General features: G+C 30.8%; 1 protein-coding gene across 7 annotated transcripts in view; it reads right to left on the minus strand.

Moving 5' to 3' along the window:
* ASPP (Ankyrin-repeat, SH3-domain, and Proline-rich-region containing Protein) overlaps positions 1-22659 on the minus strand; it is a 431995-nt gene that overhangs the window by 352618 nt on the left and 56718 nt on the right. For all 7 annotated transcript variants that reach the window (XM_088272413.1, XM_088272412.1, XM_088272416.1 and 4 more), the window contains exon 3: positions 1443-1587. In XM_088272413.1, coding sequence (XP_088128539.1) covers positions 1443-1587 — 145 coding nt within the window. The remainder of the gene's footprint in view (positions 1-1442; positions 1588-22659) is intronic.

Here is a 22659-nt window from a genome sequence, read left to right on the forward strand (position 1 = left end):
GGGAATGTTATAAAAAAATAATAAATAATCTCAGCAGACTCGTTATTCAATTTCTCGTTTTAAAATATTTTTGCTGTTGCCAAAAATTAGTTAAACTTCTTTAGTAATCAAAAGAAAGTAGAGATTTAATTAAAATAATTTATTTAGTTAGGAGGTCATATTTCCTTTAAAACCGCGCCCTGAAAGAAAAGCTCTCCGCTTAATTAAGGTCGCAAATACCTTGAAATCGCCACTCTGCTCCGTTGTATGTATTCAGCTAACTTGTTTGTAATGAGGGCTTTGAGGCAGTAAGTACACGTGAGACTGATGTCAAGCGAATTTCGACCTTATCTGATTGGGAAATCTCAAGCGTGTATAACGATGAACAAACAATATAACTTTTTAACTTGTTAATGAAATATTTAAATGTTTTAATGAATGCCGAGGAAGACTGAGAAAAACATGGTAGAATCAAATATTTCAAATACTTTCAAGTGATCAAGTCAGGAGTTGGAATAATCAGTGGGTTTGTATGTATGAGAAGACGCATCAATGCGGAAGTGGCGAAGGTCTTTTGTGAAGATAGATTGGTGGAGAGTTCTATTCTCTCTGCCTATCCTTGTGGAAAGTGGCGTGATGGTTAGTTAGAATCTAATAATGTTTTAATGAATAAAACGTAAAAGGAATTATGTTTTATGTATTAATATTTTTAATCAAACACAGATGTTTTGAGTCTACTAAGTTGTATTTTACTAACAAAAACACATGAAAAATTAATATTGTGACAAGGGTTTCGCCTAGTTATGGCATTTTCAAACGAATGTTTAAATAATTAATACATAAATTAAAATCGAGTTATACAAATTAAACTCCAAATCAATAAATAAATAGGACTTTCGTTATTTAATATTAATAAATTTCGTTTAAGATTTTTTTGTTTGTGATTTATTTAGGATTAAATATTAAATAAATGACTGTCAATTTTGTAAAACTAATTATCGAGAGAAAAATACACTTTTGCCGAAAAGACAAATAGAAAATACGCCTTTGAACTATGTCTTAGGCAATATGTGTAACACGTGTGATGGCTAATAAGTAACCTACAGGCGCTTTTTAAATATTTTTTTTGATTATCAATCAGTCTCCGGCTGTCCAAACTTAAAACACAGTAAGGGACATTTTTTTGTCGTACGTTTTTTTTTTGCATTTTTGGACTAAGTAGAATCTAATTCATCCAAAAATGCAAAAAAACGTACTACAAAAAAATGTCCCTTACCTACTGTGTTTTGAGTTTGGACCGCCGTCTTGATGACAAAACCTTGAAAAAAATTGGTGAAAAGTGGAAATAGACATATAATTTGTTAATAAAGATTTGGACACACTAAAAATATAATGAAAAGACGTTTAAAATTTAACTGTGATGGTGAATTATTTCATATTTTTTGTTATTTTTTTTCAATTACCTGTATTAGCGTGATCTACTTTTAATAGATGACATCTCTCCTCTCCTGGGTCACGACAACACTCGATGACGTCACGACACGTAGTGGTGGGGGTAACGGGCACGTATGTACCCCCTTCCCCGTCCGACCACACCCGGATAATCATCTAGATAACAAAAAAATACAAATCAGCATCATCATAAGCTTTGTAGCCTTGTACGAAGATAGAACTGCATGCATTAGGGTAAGTGGTTCGTTGTCATCCTGGTTTAGCATCTCTAAAGGTGTTGAACAGGGATGTGTAATGTCGCCGTAGCTGTTTAATCTATGCATGGATAATTCCATGAAAAAACTGAAGGTTTAAATGTTGGAGCTAGATTGAACAATTTGACTGTTTGTTGCCTTTTGTATGCTGACGATGCTGTTCTTCTTGCTGATAGCAGAGAAAACCTTCAGATATTGGTGACAAAAGTGTATTATATGTGCAAGAAAAGTGATTTATTGATGAATGTTGGCAAATCCATAATTATGGTTTTTGAAAGAGATGAATGTAGAATTGAGTGTGAAATATTGGTAAATGGGGATATTTTGGAACAGGTAGTTCAAGTATTGGAGCTAAAATGAACAATTAAGTCCCCAAATGAGTCCCCAGCCCTATTTAAAACCTCATTGTTCCCTGCATATTCGATCGATGAATCCCCAACATGCGCCTGTAGCACCACATCTCAAATTCCTCAGCTTAAGTGCGAATTAGTAAAAGTGTTTTTTGCGAATTTGATCAAACTTATTTTTTTGATTTCTTTATTCCACTCCATGTTTCTTCTTCTAACCCTTATCCGCACCCGATGGTGCAAGGGAACTACATCACTTTGATGCAGTGTGTACTGATCGTTACTTACATGAACGTAAAAGCATATACTCCTGCGCTAGGGCAATAATAAATAAATATCAAAGTATAAAATCACCAATATTTATTTTCAACTCCCCTGGGAATCGAACCGGGGACCTCCAGCACGGTAGTGGACCAAACTACTTATTTTAATATAAAATGTTATAATTAAAATAAAAATTAGGAAATGTCTGCCATAGGTTAAAGAAAATTAATTAAAATAACCAATCTCGTGTAAGAAGACAGGTCGCAGATGCTTTAAATTGAATTTTTATGTAACAGACTTATTTATCGGAAAATAATGACGAGATTTATCCATCCATCAGAAACAGCGACAGATCGCGGATGCTGTCAGCCTCTCTGTTAGGTCACTACTTCAATTCCAAGGATATTCTTTAGTCCATTTGGGAACATAGTAATTCCACCTTAACTATTAGTATACCAACTTATTATTACTTCTAAAAACTATTATTACTTATTACATATTACAAACAACTATTATTTTTTTGACAAATCATCAAAGATTAAGAAAATGGAATATGGAAGGCTGATTACCGTTCCTTCGTATATTTAACGATCAAGATAACACTACTTCTATACGATGCAGTGATATTTAGAAAAAGAAGAAGAAGAAGAAGAAATAGAATGGACTGACATAAAATGAAGTAATTAATTAATTAAGCATAATTTTTGGTTAGAAAAAGAAGAAGAAGAAGAAGAAATAGAATGGACTGACATAAGGCGAAGTAATTTTTTACTAAATCTTTTTGCAATTCGGACGTTAATTGCATTGGTTATTAACGGGTCGTACTCAATTCGTCACTGGCAGTACTATACTGGCAGCACTTATTTCTTATATAGTTCGTTCTATTTGGCATTTCAGTACTTTTCACGGTCAATGAGTTGGACTATAGTTAGATACAGCCTCAAGTTGCTATGGAGACTGAATGCAAGGTCAATAATTTGAATCAATTTGTAATCGTTATATCATTCTAATCAAATTACAAAGCATTAATTATATTTCATCATGCACAATGCAAAGAATAATACACTTTTCTATATTATAGCTATCGCAACTTGATATAAAATATCTATCGTTCCTTTTTATTTGAAAGAAGATGGTGCAAAAGGTACTGCATCGTATTGACGAAGTGTTATCTAGATCGTTAACACATAAAAGAAAGATAATCAGCCCTTACCAGCCCAGGGTTTATTTTATTTAATAAATATTAGAGTGGAAAAATAACTAATATTTATTTGACCCACCCGAGACCTCCAGTACGGCAGCCCAGCGTGCTGACCATTTACTACGGAGGCAGACAAATGTTAGTTAGTTTAAAATTGTTATTTTAATTTTTTCGAGATGAGGTCTCGTATGGTTTTCCTACATCCGTGTACAGAGCCCGGTAATGGTGGCAGTAAGTGGAATTGAATGCCTGATGTTTGAACTCCTGATTTGTGGATGGCGTGTCGAATCAAATTATCATTGCTAAGCGAAACTTAAAGCGCCCGACCACAGAGCCGTTCTGCAATATGTCGGATCGGTTAGAATTATCGTGTTTATATAATACTAAACAAGTTAGAAATACATCTCCCACACCTAGAAACACATGTATTTATAGATCAATGTAGACCTACAATAGGATTTGCAAACAAAGATTCCTTAAGTCTTATCCGCACCCAATGGTGCATAGGGCACTGCATCATATAAATGCAGTGTTATCTTGATCGTTCACACATGAAGGAGGGCTGGTATCAGCCCTCCACTCAGGTACCAGTCCAGGGTGATATTGAATAAATATTAGAGTGAAAAATCACTTAAATATATTTAACCCCACCCTGGGAATCAAACCCGGGACCTCCAGTACGGTAGCCAAGCGTGCTGACCATTACACCATAGAGGCGGACAAACTTAATTTAGAGAGAAATTTCACAAAAATTTAGTAAGTACAACGTGATTGGTATCGCAAACGTAAAATTTATGGCAGTGTTTTGAACTGTGGATATATCAAAACACCATTATATAACGCTAACAAAAGAATTTAAACGTGCGAACTTTTGCGTGTATTTGTGGGAGTTGTTGCCGTTCAAAGAACCGGAAGGAAATCTGGGTTCTTAGATAAATATCCGTACGTGTATCGCCATTGTTCATACAGAACTTGTAATTTGGCTGAGAATCGCGTAAATATCTTTAGACAGCTTGCGAAAACAAATTAGCCAGCGGTGATATTTCTCAAACTAACAATGGTCGATTTGCGTTAATTGCTTCATTTGCAAGTAAAACAAAATGCAATTCAATAGTAATAATAATTCAATAAAATGCACACCACGTCCTACCAAAAACCATTTTTAAATCGAGCCTGCGATATGTGCAATGTAATGCTTAGTGAAAAAGACATTAATAATGTTTCTTTTAATACGTTTAAGAGAAATATTTTTGATGTCTATTTGACTAGTTGATAAAGAAAATTTCTATTATTTAATAAAAACATGTAATGCTAGTTTATTATATGGTTATATTTTTATGTACATGAAAGTTTATTTTTATTTTTACATAACTAAAGTGAAAACCTCTATTTGGAATGTTATTTTTTAAATTTTATTATAACATGTTATTTTCGTAAATATTCTGTTGGTTTTCTAATAAATAAAAAAATGAAATAATGAAACGTGTTCATGCGTCAGTCAACGCATCGTTCACGAAAAATATAGCTAGAATTGTCATTATTGAATATTTTATATTAAAATGTATAAGATACTAATTCTGAGTGTGTCTTTATAAGTAATTCGTTTCATATATCGCAAAAATCTTATAAGCTATATAAAAAAATTATCATGCTTTCAGGCGTTTCAAAAATAATCCCGGGTTGAGAAGTTGCACACATACAAATAAAAAGATCTTTGCCTTATTTGTAAAATACTTCTTCAAGGGCATTCATGTACATATAAGCATATGGTAAAATATAATACATAAAATATCCCTGCCATAGAAAGCATACAAGTTTATTCAAGTCATAAAATTCCCTCTACCTCCTTCCATAAACTCCCTTTTTCCTTTGCCCTCCTTATTATCATCTTTTGTAATTTATGTTTTTTTTTAATGTTAATTTGTAATTTATGTTTTTTTTAATGTTCAAGTACTATCTACTCTCTGATTGCAAACAGCTATATACAGTATCAAACGTTTTGATCAATATCACTAGTCTGTTTTTGGTTGGTTGAAAGATATTGCTTTTTAGCAATAAGCCCAGTAATAAACTAATTTATTTTCTGTACATGTTTAAATATATAAATAAAGGGCAATTTGAATTTTCTTGCTATGAATATCAAATAACATAGCCATAATAAATACCTTTAAATTATGATGAAAATAACCCATTTAATAATCAATTTTTCAAATTTTATTTTTTACAAAGTAGAGAAATACAGAACTGTACATGAACGGTGTAACGATTTTCATTCCAATTTGTGCTGAATTTACCCTGAAATTCTTTATTTAAATAAGCTAATTAATTCAATTAAATATCCATATATAAAATGTAAAAGAAAATATTTTTTGCTTACTAAATATTAATTCTGAACTAAGCCTGACTATCCCCGAATATTTAACGTTTTTGACTCTGAAATATACTTCCGTAATTAATGAAAATTAAGAGAATACGAATTACTTTCCATAAAAAAATTAGGACGATTTATATTATTTTTCAAGATGTCCGTATATTTTAAAGTTCTGTATTTCATTAAAGCTCTATATTACCTAACTTCCTCTGCTTCTTATTCCAACAATATACATACATTAGCGTAATTAATTGGTCTACCTGTTATTTCTTTACTCATTCAGATCTCTCATGCCCAAACCATCTCAACGCAGCTTTCTTGATTTTATCAAATTGGTTATCTCAGCATTGTATTCTTTCCTTATATCACGATTTAAACATCTATCGTAGATCATTTTGCTGCACAATCTGAGAGATTGCATTTTTTCTAAGTTTTAAAAAAGAGAAATATTTGTGTTTTTATTATTTACACGAATATATCAATTTCGTACTTTTTCTGTGAGCCTAAGCGACTTATTATTAGAAATAGGTATTAAATTTTGGTAGAGTGGGTTCGAACCAAGAAACTCGACTTAAGAGTCCGCGAAGCTAACCACGGGACCACAACCCGACAAATTTCGACTGCATTCAGTCTATTTTCATCCTTCTTTTGCCAAACTCCATACATTAGTGTTGAGGTCAGGACTCCGTTGTGTACTGCCAGTTTAGCTTTAGCTATAACTGATTTATGTGCATCATTTACTTTATTCCTGGCATTTTCTTTATTTTTTTTATCTTTTCCAATCTTTCAGAAAAGATAAAAATGCTTTATTAATTTTTATATTTTTAATTTGCATAACGTTTTGTGACTAATTCGCAGTTATAACACCTTCTCATCTTTATCCGTGTACAATGGTGTATAGGATATCTTTTAGTTTACCGGTTTCGAGACGTACCCATCTCTTCGTCAGGACAATCAATACACCAGCATGCAATCAGTAGGTGCATGTCGGACCTAGGCCTTTAGTGCATGCTGGTCCTCGGGTCGACTAAAAACGCAAGTGATTAATATTGTGTGTAGTTGTAAGTGTGTGAACAGTGACGTGTAGTATTGTTTGCATGCTGGTGTAGTGATTGTCCTGACGAAGAAATGAGAACATCTCGAAACCGGAAGACGTAAATCTCGATAAGTGGTTACATACGAGTATGGTACAAAGATCACAAATATTTTGTAGAAAAAAGTGATTATTTTTTTAAATATTTTTGTGTCAAACGGAGATTTAAATCGATAAAAATTAAGGAAAAAGTTAAAATTCAATTTAATGTACCACAACAACGTACGTAAGCTTTAAAAAAATATATGCAAAGTTCCTTTGAACTTTTCAGCTTTCTGAAGGAAATCGCAAACCCTTCAGTCGAGTGTATAAAAGTTGGGGTGTATTTCTTGCGTCGGATAACAGCCCTTTGGCTGTCACTTGACACTTCCTAATGATGTAAACTTCGCGAGGATGTCCGAGATATACTTCCGGTGTTCCTGTTTGGTCCGAAAATATATTTAACGAGATTACCTGAGAAATAACGACGTGCGATTATTTTTTGTCCGTAACCTCTTAAACATTATGAAACTATTATATATTTTAAGGATGTCGAATGGCAATATTTATAAAAATAATTCATTTCATAATATTTTGGAGGTGTCTGAATCCTTGTTCGCAAATCTTGGTTTCTCCACTAGGCAGGTATTTTTCCAATTTGACTTCTCAATAAATATAAGGAAGAATGTAGAGTTCTGGGAGACTGGCCATGAAAGCAGCACACCAATTATAACAATGATTGTAACCCACGAATAATAAACGATTATTTATCATTTCAGTGAAACCTAAAAAATACAGTGACTGACTTTCATGTTAGGTAATACTCCATATTTGGTTCTCAATTCGCTCACTCCTTTCCACAACGTCATATTTCAAAAATCGTAAATTTTCTGTTGTGCATGTTTTCGATATGCCCAGAAATGTACTACTGTATATCCCAGCAAAAGCAGCATATTTTTTAACTTAATATTTACCCGCTACAGGGCAGAAAGTGTTGTTTTTGCATTTCGAAGAAAAAGTACTGTTTATTTTTTTTTTAATATACTCAATATTTTTCAAATGGAGAAAAAACATTCAGGTTGTACCTTAAAAGATCTGTTGCATAGTAAAACGTTCAATTAGTTGCTTGGTTTATTATTAGATTAAAAACCAATATTTTTAGCTTTTCCACTTTTTTATTTGACCAGCGACCGGGTTTCGTCGTTACCGACATCATACCGACGGTAACGACGAAACCCGGTCGCTGGTCAAATAAAAAAGTGGAAAAGCTAAAAATATTGGTTTTAATCTAATAATAAATTAAAAATGCAATTCCATCACGAAGTGTCGGTGGATAATATAAATCTATTAGTTGCTTGGTATTTATTTTTAACACATTGTACTATATTTTTAAACGTTAAAAACGATCTCCTGAGAAATTAACTTTTTTGATATATGACGTTGTTGAGCGAATTGTATAAAAAAATATATTTTCATACAAAATTAAAACTTGACCTTTTTTAAGGAAACAATCATTTTAATTGTTTACGTTCTAATATGATTAATTAGATCAATTTAAAAAATATATATTTTCCTTTTTGCTAGTTGATTATTTTGATTGTTTTTCTATCTCTTCTCTATATTTCCTCTAATATCCTTTATTTATTTTATTTTATTTTTTGTTACAGTCAAAATCCCTAGTAAACGAGCGAAGGCTTTTTAAAAAAAAACTATTTTTAGTAACTAAAAGGTGAAAAATTTGTTTGAAATTGACAGTTTCCTTTGAAAAATTCCTTAGCGTTGCTCACAAGGACAGATGATAGACAGGACCCATTACATTAAAATATAAAATACGCAAAATTTGCGTGGGGCGCATATTGAGTACACCCCACACAAGATAAAGTGTTATTATTCTTAGCTCGTTTGGACATTTCCAGCAGAATAACGGTGACGAATGGCGCCTCTTGCAATGGACCATTTTTCAGGGTCTTTTTTAATAGCACTCAGGGTTGGGAGCTTAATTCTGACTTAACCATAACTGAAAGAAAAGGTCGCTGTACTGTAAAACCTTGATATAACGGACTATTTGGGGGGAGGGAGTGTCCGTTAAAGTCCAAAGCCCGTTATATAGACAAAGATTTTTTTTTACATTTAACTGTATTTGACAATGATTGAAGAAAACACTTGTTTTTTACCACTTGAGTTTTATTATAGACTACATGTTTCAGAAGTTAAACTTTCATCATTTAGGTGTGTATAATAACTGTATTTGTTACTATACAGACCTGAATGATGGAAGTTTAACTTCTGAAACATGTAGTCTATAATAAAACCCAAGTGGTAAAAAACAAGTGTTTTCTTCAATCATTGTAACATGTCTTACCACAAAGTTAATGCCAAAACAATAAATAAAATAACTGTATTTATATTGAAAGCTGTCCCACCACATTCCCAGATCTGATATAGAAGCATCTAGACTTCCTGACAGACCTTCTTTTGCGAATATTTTTTTTCGTTTTTGTTTTATGAACTAAGTTGCGAAATTTATAGAAAAATGTGAGGCAAAATTGTATCCTGATATTACTGTGAGTTTAAATTTGAAAGTTTTCAATATCTTATGTCAATGCCAATCCTAATAATACAACTTTGTAAAAACAACCATTTAAAAAAAATATATAAATAAACATCAAAACACAAACAAAATTCTATTTATCGTCTTCGGACACTTCGTCAAGTGATGTTGCTGTTTGATATTCACGAGCTTGCTTTCGGTGATATTGCTTTGAAAAAGGAAGTTTTGTTTGCACTTTTAAGTTTGCTACATTTTTTACTTTCAATTTTTTTAAATTACGAAAATGCTTTTAATACATGAAGTTGAACTTCGTTATTTGACGAATAGCCAAAAAATGTTATTAGATCGTCGAGATGTGATCTCACCACTGAGAGCTTCATCTTTGGCGGTGCTATTGCTCCGGCTAGGTGCAGTCTACGAGCGGGATGGCATTATGACTCAAATTCTAGTGCTAGACGTATGACGTGATTATCATGGCCAGTATAAATCGTTTATATGCAACGATACATGAATTATAAGGTGTATAATATTGAAACGACGTTTTTTTTTACTTCTCAACGGAATTTTTCCGTTATGTTCGAAGTTAGTTAAACAAAGGTCCGTTATATCGGGGTTTCACTGTAGTTTGTGACTTATACTTGATAGTTAGCGGTTAAACGGCCAGTCAACTCAACCGTTTCGGCAAAGGCTTTAGATGAAATGAGAGAGAAAGGGACAGAAAGTATATTTCTAAAAACACATTGAAAATGACCGTCACGAACTTTCGTAACGGTAGCTACCCTTAACTTTCTAGCTTAATCTACAATTAATAATTTATAATTTTACCCTCTTATTTACATTTATCCGAACGCCGTGAGCTTTTTAAGTACGATCATTATTTTCTATATTATAGGTGTCTCAACTTGATTTGAAACATCTATCATTTTTATACGAAAGAAGATGGAAGTCTGAGCATTCCAGAGCTAACGACCTGGCATTTGACCTATATTAGTGAACACTCTACATTTGTGTAATGATCACCACTCTGCCCGTTAATGAAAATCCATATTGCATTCATTTTGGAACTTGTACATATGCAATGGCCTTGGAACCCTTTCACATGTTGGTAGTATTTTCAATAGATCTGGAAGTGTAGTTGATTGTGGCGCCATCAGTTGATTTTAAAAAAATAAATACATATGACTTGCTCCATTTCAAAAAACGTGAGATTCATTTCAAACTCGTCCACTTAAATTTTTAAGATAGTGAGCAGTGATAGTAATCATTTTCAGATGGTTTTCAGATTCAGACTACATTTTCTCCATTCTGCCCATTTTTGAACATCCATGACGCATTAATGTTTGAAAGATGTATATATGCTATGTTGCTAGATTCCTTTCACATGCTGGTTTTTATTTGACATATTTGGAAGTATGGTGATAGTGGCGCCATCAGTTGAGAGATTGGTGAAGCATATATTTATCTTCTTTCGTATAAAAACTATAGATGTTTCATCTCAAGTTGATACACACTAATAATATTAATGTTTTATTCAACAAAGGATAAATAATCCAGTACATGAATAAATAATAGTGAAAAATAACTTTATTTTTAGTTTATAATACAATAAAGTTGTATAATTTGCATCCATTATCTATTAAGTCATTAATAAAGATCTATTCGTGAATGGATAATGGAACTTCCATTTTTTTTTCATCCATGTTGAGATATCAAAAAATATTACATACGTGTAACATTCAACAATTCAACTTATGATTGACAACCACACTTCTTACATTCTAGGAACTTCTATATGTATGATTCAAATTCGAAAAGCCAAAAAATATCATTTTCATTTTTATTATTTTAAATTTATAATTCGACCAGATAATTTATTTACAACATTTTGAGTTTGTCCAAATACTTGTTCACAAATCTGAAACATCTCCAACTATAGAAGTTATTTATAATATTATTTTTAGACATCTCATCGGATATGAATTCCATATTCTTCTTCATCTTTGATAAGATGTCAAAAAATAATATGATAAATAACTCCTATAAAATTGATTATCCAGATTTGTGAACAAGGATTTGGACACACTGAAAATGTTGTAAAATTGGTTAAAGTTTAATTCGCATGATAAATTGTCTCTTCCCCATAAAAGCTCGTCAGTCTATGATTTAAAAAAGGCAGAGGTTTAGCGGGTCTTAGAGTTTCGACGTCACAATGTGACGTAATGAAGCCCCTCGGTCCGGATCCCCCATCCGGCGGAAGTAGTAATTAAACCTTCCGGCTCCGTTTCCGTTCGGAAGCCGCCGTAATTACGGCTGCACCGGCCGCAAAAAGGTCAAACTTGCTCCTGCAACTTCCTTCTTCTTTCGCTTCTAATTGAAAATGTGGCGGGCTTGCCGATGTTGGTCATTTCACCGCGCTTTTAATTACCCGATGATGAGAGTGATAGGTTTGCAGAATACTTGTGAACTACCAACTGCCAAAAAAAAATCGATGAATATTATAGTTGAGCAACAAACCAATAAAAAGTATAATAATCTTCCAACACAACTATTATACACACTTCACACGCAATTAAGGGTTTATGTGGTAAAGTAGAATACTTCAAAACATAAATTCCATTCCCGCCGATTGTTTCGACTCCTAACCTGACCGCTTTCAAGTATTTGGCATACCTGATCATGCCAAGTTTTTCTCGGTCTTCCTCTGCTCCTTTTTCCAATTACATTCGCCTCATAAATTTGTTTTGCCGTTCTTTCCTCACTCTCTTTTCTACATGTCCAAACCATCTCAACACCCTTTCTTAATTTTATCGATAATGCTTGTCTCTGCTTTGTATTCCTCCCATATTTCACTATTCGAACACCTATCGTACATCGATTTGTCGCACATTCTTCTGAGAGATCGCATTTTGACTGCATTCCATCGATAATGTATGTATTCTTTTACATCTTTCAGGTCATGTTTTAATTTTTTGTTTGTCATTATAATTAAAAAATCATCATCCATGTCTTGATGAGCGCCGTTAAAGTATTTGACAGAATTGGCGCTTTGAATTGGGCTCGAACAAAAATAAGTAAAAAATTTAAAAATATATATAATGTATAATAAGATAAAACAACACGTTTTAACAAAAAATAATATTTTCAATATTATTAATATTTAAAGCATTTAATTTGTGGTTAGTCATTTTTACTTATTTATTTTTTTACAAAAATGTTAATAAAACTAGTATATAACTACCCACCGAGATTTTTACGTATACCGGTTTCGAGACGTACCCGTCTCTTCGTCAGGACAATCACTAACACAGCATGCAAACAATACTACCCTTCACCACCATAGCACCATTTACACACTCAAAACTACACAAAATGTCTAACACATGCGATTTTTGGTCGACCCGAAGACCAACATGCACTATAGTTTTCAATACAGACATGCGTTACGAGCCGAGGTTAAACGTGCATTGGTGGTGAAGGGTAGTATTGTTTGCATGCTGTGTTAGTGATTGTCCTGACGAAGAGACGGGTACGTCTCGAAACCGGTAGACGTAAAAATCTCGGTGAGTGGTTATATACTAATTTTATTAACATTTTTGTAAAAAAAGAAAAAAGAAAAAATAATAATGAGACCGAAAAGTTCGAAGAGGTCTGGGCGTAGAAACACAGGGTTAAAATATATGAAATTATAAATTGGTTTAGATTTAATTACGAAAATTATGCAATTAACCCAAAATATAAGGCTTTATTCTTGGCGAGAGGGGACAACTCCGCAAACCGGGAAAGTTTATTTTATATTCAATTGGTCTGGAAAACGGTCACGTTAAAGGCTGTTGTCTTTGTTTCTGAAAAATCTAATTAAGGGGGGGTTATTAATTCACTTTAGCAGAGACAAAGTCATTTCTTTGAATTTAAATACTCTAGGAAAGAAAATAATATGCAGGCTTTTAATTCATCTCTGAAGGTGGATATTTTTATGTTTTGTGTTTTAACAGCATTATTAACTTTGTGGTAAGGTAAAATAATACTATGTCTATCATTTATAGTTCATTTATACGTATAATACTACTCTAATTAGAGTATAAAGCTGATTTGATGACGGAAAGGTTATTTTTAAACTAGTTATCGCGAAACAGAGATTTTGAGTGGCATTTCACGAAGTGAAAGATGAATAATAAGGAGAAGGAATATATGTATAAATATATATATATATATATTATATATATATATATATATAATATATATATATATATATATATATATATATATATATATATATATATATATATATATATATATATATATATATATTATATATATATGTTTATATATATATATATATATATATATATATATATATATATATATATATATATATTATATATATATATATATATATATATATATATATATATATATATATATATATATATATATATATATATATATATATATATATATATATATATTTATATATATTTATATATATATATATTAGAGTATAAAGCTGATTTGATGACGGAAAGGTTATTTTTAAACTAGTTATCGCGAAACAGAGATTTTGAGTGGCATTTCACGAAGTGAAAGATGAATAATAAGGAGAAGGAATATATGTATAATATATATATATATATATATATATATATATATATATATATATATATATATATATATATATATATATATATATATATATTTATATATATGTTTATATATATATATATATATATATATATATATATATATATATATATATATATATATATATATATATATATATATTTATATATATATTTATATATATATATATATTTATATATATTTATATATATATATATATATATATATATATATATATATATATATATATATATATATATATATATATATATATATATATATATATATATATATATATATATAAATATATATATATATATATATATATATATATATATATATATATATATATATATATATATATATATATATATATATACATATATATATATATATATATATATATATATATATATATATATATATATATATATATATATATATATATATATATATATATAAATATATATATATATATATATATATATATATATATATATATATATATATATATATATATATATATATTATATATATATATATATATATATATATATATATATATATATATATATATATATATATATATATATATATATTATCATTTGATGATTTATACGAACATGGAGACAGAAGTCTGGCCATTTCAGGGCTTAAACCTGGTATTTGGTTGGCTTAGGTGATCACTTTATACTCGTGTGTAATGTTTACCAGTCTGCCCATTATTGGTTATTCATATTGCATTTTTTTAAGGCAAATATGTTTAAAACCACGGTTGTAGGATTCCTTTCCCATGTTAAATGTTATTTTGATAGATTTGAAATTATTGAAGATGGTGATACCATCAGTTGAGAATTTGTGAAGTTTAAAAAAGAAAGTGAATTAATTTTTAATGATAATAATATTTTTTCTCGTCATAAAATTTGAAAAGGTTAATGTTTTCTATTTTAAATTCTTGTTTTTCTTTTATCAAGGTTATTTCATGATAAGTAAAAACGAACACCCTCAACATTGAATATCATACCGACATTTAAGAAAATATTCCCTTTGAAATATGTATTTCGAAATACCTGAAAATATTACGAAATAATTTTGATGCTTTTCAAAAGAAAGTACGAAATATTACCATTTTAATAAGATTTCTTGATAAATATTTAGCCGACGAAAGCTTTTTTGCGTACTGATAAGGAGAAGAGGAGTGGAAAAAGATAGCGTGATAGGAATACAGCGAGTCCGGAAGAGAAATAAGGAAAGAATGGAGTGATTGGGGGAAAAGAATGAAGTGATAAGTGGAGAATGAGGTAGCAGAAGGGTAATAATGTACGTCTGGTGAATCTCTAATGAAATCTTAAGCAAAATAATCTATGGCATATTAGAACGGAGAGATAGCCTTTACTAATATAAAATCGAATAATAATTCAATCATACATATTCATCAGAAACTTTAATTTATATGAGAAGCTTTACAAGAAACTATTTATATATAATATAAGATATCGTGCGTATACTGGCAAAAAACTAAAATACCTATTTGAATAATCCGTTATTTAAAATACCCGCTATTGAACTGAAAGTTGAATTTACTTTTAAAACCATATCGCTCACTGCTTTCAAGAACGTCATAAATAGAAAATCGTCAATTTTCAGTTGTGCATGTTTTCGGAATTCCCAGAAAATGTACTATATCCCAGCAAAAGCGGCATATTTTTAACATAATATTTACCCGCTACAGGGCTGAAAGTGTTGTTTTTGCATTTTGAAGAAAAGGTATTAATATATTATTAGATTAAAACCAATATTTTTAGCTTTTCCACTTTATTTTTATTTGACCAGCGACCGGGTTTCGTCGTTACCCGAAATGGGTAACGACGACACCGGGTTTCGTTTCGACGAAACCCGGTGCCAATTTTTACAATATTGAAAAAATAAAACTAGAACTTTGTTTTAAACCATTTTTGGTACTTTTCTCAAACCGGTTTCGATGTCTGTTCATGTCCATCCCTGAAGATGACAAGGTGTTCGTCGAAACCGGACGGAGAAAAGTGTCAAAAATAAATGTGCTTAACTAAGTTCTAGTTTTATTTTATAAAGTTTTTCAAATTATTATTATTATTCTGCGTATATCGATTGAAAGTATGTCATTTAGATCGTAGTTTTCTTGGCCTGAACCATTTTTTATCGATCAGAAGAGATAAGTTATGTAAAAGAAACAAATTTCAAAAGCTAGAAGTAAAAGACAATTAGATTTCAAACATTCAATGCGATATGATTGACTTGATTGTGTGCCTATTGTATCAAGTGATCAATTGTCCTTACAAAACTGCCAGACACAGCGCCGAAGTGTGAATAATATTAATTTATTTGATCATTATTCATCAATTATTATGCGGCAACCATGTCAGCATGGTGCTGATAGACATCCATGGGGAATATATGCATATAATATGTGCGCACCATAAATTGCCTATTGCGAACACGACCATGATGTTGGAAATGTCCGGAATACTATCGAATATCGAATCTCTAAAACCAAACTTTAACATAAATACATAAAAAAGAATTTCATTAATTTATTTGACAGTCACTTTGAGGTAATATCTATTTATTTTTCATTTAAGTTTTACTTGTTATATACCACTATTTCTTATATATATATAAAGATATATATATATAAATATATATATATATATATATATATATATATATATATATATATATATATATATATATATATATATATATATATATATATATATATACATATATACATATATATATATATATATATATATATATATATATATATATATATATATATATATATATATATACATATATATATATATATATATATATATTTCTTATATATATATATATATATATATATATATATATATATATATATATATATATATATATATATATAGAAATAGAATTAAATATAAATATTTGTGTAAATAATAAATATTTCTCTATTTAAAAAAAAAACAGGTTATGTCAAAATATCAACGAATTTAAATGTCTTTGAAAAGATATGTCCAACCGTTCGTCGATTTAGTTATAGTTTATAGTCTAGTTAAAAATATAAAGTAAGGAATGATTAAAATACTTACAGTATGGCTTACTTAACATACGAAATTTTATTAATTGTATTTTTTACGCATTTTGCAATTAGGGGTGAATAATGAGAATGAGATAAAAAAATATTAAACCAAAAATAATTGTAGATAATCACAGCGACTAATTTGCTATTCAGTCAGTATCGAGATCTTGTGGAATATATGGAGCCAATAATCTTATATCATGCATTGCGCATAACCTATCAACGTTTTTGCTACTTACAAATACAGAGTGCTCTAAAAAAATAATTAATTATTATTTTTTAAACATTTTCAAATTACCACAAATTTAAAGTATGTCCAAACACTTGTTCATAAATCTGAGTTTTTTCCTATAAGAAGTTATTTTAGAAAATAAAAAAATATTGTTTACAATTTACAACATTTTGAGTGTGTCCAAATACTTGTTCACAAAATCTGGATTATCTCCAATTACAGGAGTTATTTTCATATTATTTTTTGACATTTCATCAAAGATGAAGAAGAATATGGAAGTCTGGGCATTTACGGGGCATTTTTGTTTACAATTATTTAGGTACGACGTAACAATATATATTTGAACCAAACGGTATGTGAAAAACTTCTTTATCTTCAAAGGACTCATAACTGTATAAATTCTCGATAGCTTGCACAAGTATATAAAAATATGGGTATGCAACCCCGAGTAAAAAAGTCTTTAAAGTTTAACTCTAGAATTTGTGAACAAGTGTTTGGAGACATTACAAATGTTGCGAATAATTATGATTAATTTATTTTATAATTAATGTATTTTACTAAAGAGGCTTCATGATTGCGTGTGTACACACAAACACATACACATAGACTTCCAGACTTCCATATTCTTCTTCATCTATGTTCAGATGTCAAAATGAAGAAAAAAACTCCTAAGAGATCCAGATTTGTGAATAATAAATTTTTGAATTATCTAATTAAATACGAGTAGCTTTTAAGTTTCTGAATGCTTTTCGCTGATACTTTGTGGCACATTTTACACTTTATACAATAAAACAACTTTGTTTTTAACCACTTTTTTATTGGTACATTTTTTCTCCAACACACAAGACATGACAAGGTTCTTGTTTCGACAAGAACCTTGACATCATAAGGGTTTAACATGTACATGTTGTACCCTGGTGATGACATAATTCTTGTCGAAACCGGTTGGAGAAAAATGTACCAATTAAAAAGTGATTAAAAACAATGTTGTTTTATTTTATAAAGATTTTTTATTTTTTAAAAAGTGTCGGGTTGTGGTCCCGTGGTTTGTGTCGCGGACTCTTAAGTCAGAGTTCCTCGGTTCGAGCCCACTCTACCACAATTTGATACCTATTACTAATAATGAGCCGCTTAAGCTCACAGAAATAGTATGAAATCGATATATTTGTGTGAATAATAAAAACACAAATATTTCTCTTTTTTTTTTAAACACTCTATACCAAATACGCCTACTAAACAATCTCCCGACATTTGCGTACTGTTCTCGCTCAGCTCCATAAATTTCCCTTAACTAGTCGACTTAATAAATAATTGTCGGCAGATTGATTTAGTGTCTAATTCCTTTTAGACCAAGTGTCTATCTGATTAATTTCAATCTTACAATCATTATCTCAATAATTTATTATGAATTTAATCTCATATAAATTCATTTAAGTTGGGTAGCATAAAAAACTTCGTTTATTAATTCGGCAGTCAGTTTGTGAACTGAATGAACTGAAAAAATACTTTATGGAAAGATATTTGTATAAGGGATTAGTTATATTTTCTCTATTTTTCCTTCAAACATGCTCTCACCTTATATTTTTATTGTTTTATATTTTGTCCAGTGTTAGTTTTGTTCAATTTGTATATCAGTCTTAACTTAGTTAACCTTTATTCCAAAATGAGAAATGGACATTACTCACCGCGAATATTAGATATGTGACATACGTATGTTTTTTATTGACTTTTGTATGTGACTTTTGTATTTTTTAAAAATAAAATAAGGTTCATCTAAAGTAAAAAAATGTACTATTGGTGACACGGAAACCTAAAAACCTTGGTGGTTTTTAAACCCAAACTGGTTTCGTTGTAATTATTTCACAGACAATTAAAACATGCGGAAGTCTACTCAGGAAACAAACCTGTTAGCGGAATCTTAACCCTTTCATTAACCTAGATTTTTCATTCACAACTTTTTAAAAATACTCGGTAAATACCACTATTTCTTAAAATCTTTTGTGATATGTATTTCGATGCAGTCATCTTCATTATCGAATGCATGTAAGCACATGCATATGTTTAAAATAATAATATTATTTATAATATCAAACACTTTATTTTTGTCCGCCTCCGTAGTGTAATGGTCAGCACGCTAGGCTACCGTTCTGGAGGTCCCGGGCTCGATTCCCAAGGGGGGTAAAATAAATATTAGTAATTTTTTCACTGTCATATTTATTCAATATTACCCTGGACTGGTACCTGAAGCGGAGGGCTGCTCACCTTTCCTTCATGTGTAAACGATCAAGATAACACTGCGTTTATATGACGCAGTGCCCTATGCACCATTGGGGTTCGGATAAGGGTTTTATTATTATTATTATTTATACCAAACACTGAATTATTCACCCGACGGATGAGATGTCATTTTTTTAAGTGCCTCATCTTGATAGGAAACATGTACGAGTATATGGAAGTCTGAGCATTCCAGGGTATGGTTACGACCTGGTATTTGGCTGTCGTAAGCGATCACTTTATACACTTGTGCTACGTTCACCATTCTGCCCATTATTGAACATCTATATTGCACTCATTCATAAAACTTATCATAGCATAAATACTAACTTTATTATTTACAACACTTTGAGTGTGACTTAATACTAGATTATCTCCAATTAGGATTTATTTTTGCTATTACTACATGGCTATTTTTAACTAGCGCATACTGTGTGACGAGTTTGATCAATATATCTACAAGTTTAAAAAAATCGAGTAGTGTGGTTGTGAACCATAGGTAGAATTGGTAAATGTTACACGTGTGTCGAGTGATCACTTAACCAAGCTTATGAGTCGTGTGTAAATGCCCAGACTTCCATATTGTTCTTCATCCATGTTGAGATGTCAATGCCCAAACCTCCATATTCTTCGTCATGTATGCTGAGATGTCAAAAAAAGTTTATGATTGATGGTTTCAATTAAGTATAAACTAATTTGATGCATTTTTTTTTATTATCTTAAAAAAGAAATCAACATATGTCCTCTTGAATGTATAACTTACAATTTCATATTGAAAACAGATATTGAAAAAAAAATAGCCCAGGAATATGGCGCTCGTATAAATGCAATCATTTGAAGGATTTCTCCCTATTGAAATTCTTCTATTCAAATCCTTCAGTGGAGATTATACATCCCCTAAGCCCCTTGAATAAGTCTCCATTATAGTCCTAACAGCTTTACCGGATGTTCTTAGTTCCGTTATGGAAGGATGGAAACGGAAGTGGAAACAGCAGCTTAAGCTGCCTACTTCCTGGAATGTTAACTGCCGAAATGCAGCATAAAACGCGGAAACGAGAATGTGAAGGAAGAAGGTTTTTTCTTTCAATTGCAGAAAGTTTAGTGTCGACTGAAATGCACATGGCAACGTGGCGTTTTTTTTTTCAAAATGATTTAAAACACATAACAGAGAAACAAAACTTCAAAACTAAATAGCTTGACACAGTTAGCAATTTAACTTTATTATTTTGAGAAATAAATAACTTTGTTTTTTTGATCCACTCACATTTTTATTATCAACCAACTAGTTTCAGCAACAACCTGTTGCCCTCTTCAGGGTGTAATTTATGAATAAAAAAACAAAGTCTTTTTATTTCTCAAAATACTTGATCAATATGATCCACAAAGTAAATGCTTTCAATGTCAGGTTATTGAAATAAAATTGTTACGATTTGACATTTTTAAACAAATAAAATTTTGAAAGGTAGAAAGGAGATGAGGTGTGTTGAGATGGTTTGGACATGTAGAACGAACGAGTGAGGAAAGAACGGTAAAACAAATTTATGAGGCGAATGTAAGTGGAAAAAAGAGCAGAGGAAGACTGAGAAAAACATGGCACGATCAGGTATGTCAAATACTTGAAAGTGGTCATGTTAGGAGTCGTAACAATCGGCGGGTATGTATGAGGAGATGCATGAACGTGGAAGAGCCGAAGAATGTTTGCAAAGACAGAGTGGTGTGGCGTTCTATTTTCTCTGCCTACCCCTGCGGGGAAGCGGTGTGATGGTTAGTTAGTTATTTAGTTAGTTAGAAAGGAGACAAAGTGAACAACGGTTTACCATACCACAAAGTTATGGATGCTTTTAATATACACTATATATCCTTAAGTAAGTTTTTTGAAATATTTTTTTTTTAAATTATTTATTTATTTCTTCTACCTAGCTACATCCCAGCCTGTTGTCTTTGTATACTGCTGGGGTCAGCTCTCTTCGTCCTCAGGTTATATGTCCTTCTGTCCTGGATAACGTCACCTAGGCCATGCCTTCGAATCATGTTATCTTTCTGCTTCACCCATGAATTCCTTGGTCTTACTCTAGATAACTTTCGAGGAAGATCTATTTCGATTGCCTTGTTAACTATATGTTGGGATTCTCTGCGTCCTATATGCCCATACCATCTCAATTGTCCTTCCTCTACCTTACTATTAATGTCTGTTACGCCCAGGCTTCAACGAATGCGTGAACTGAAAATTATTTATTTATTTGTTTTAATTAATATTTTTTTATTATAAATTCTATGACCAAGTTCCATTCGGTATTCTTTACTTATCAAATTGAATATAATTTCATATACAGGGGCGTTTTAGGACGCATAATAATGTTTATTCCTTCATTGTCCCATTTTTTAATGTTTTATTTGGACCAAATTCAATGGCGGCCGCTTTTCAATTGTGTGTGGAACTCTCATTGTCTTGGTTTATTACTGACGACAGCTGGAGACATTCATAATAAATGTTAAGGATTTATTCCATTCAAAGGACGAAAATATATTTTTTAACTTGAATAATAAAAAAACAGCCATTCTTCTCCAGGATTTAAAATGTTCCTAAATTGCAATCAGTTCAAAACGTTATGAAATCTACAACATTTTGAGTGTGTCCAAATACTTGTTCACAAAATCTGGATTATCTCCAATTACAGGAGTTATTTTCATATTATTTTTTGATATCTCATCAAAGATGAAGAAGAATATGGAAGTCTGGGCATTTACGGGGCTTACGACCGTCATAGGCTGGTTTAAGTGATCACTTTAAACACGTGTAACATTCACCAATTCTACCCATTATTGACAACCACACTACTCAAATTCTTGGAAGTTCTATATATGTGCTTGATAAAAAGCTTCTTTACATCTCACCAATAGATGTCTCTAGTGAAGTTCTAGTGATTCATGAACAAGGTTTC

Source organism: Brachycentrus maculatus, unplaced genomic scaffold (assembly GCF_059751285.1).
Source record: "Brachycentrus maculatus isolate JH-2025_06_01 unplaced genomic scaffold, ASM5975128v1 h1tg000496l, whole genome shotgun sequence".
NCBI lineage: Eukaryota > Metazoa > Arthropoda > Insecta > Trichoptera > Brachycentridae > Brachycentrus > Brachycentrus maculatus.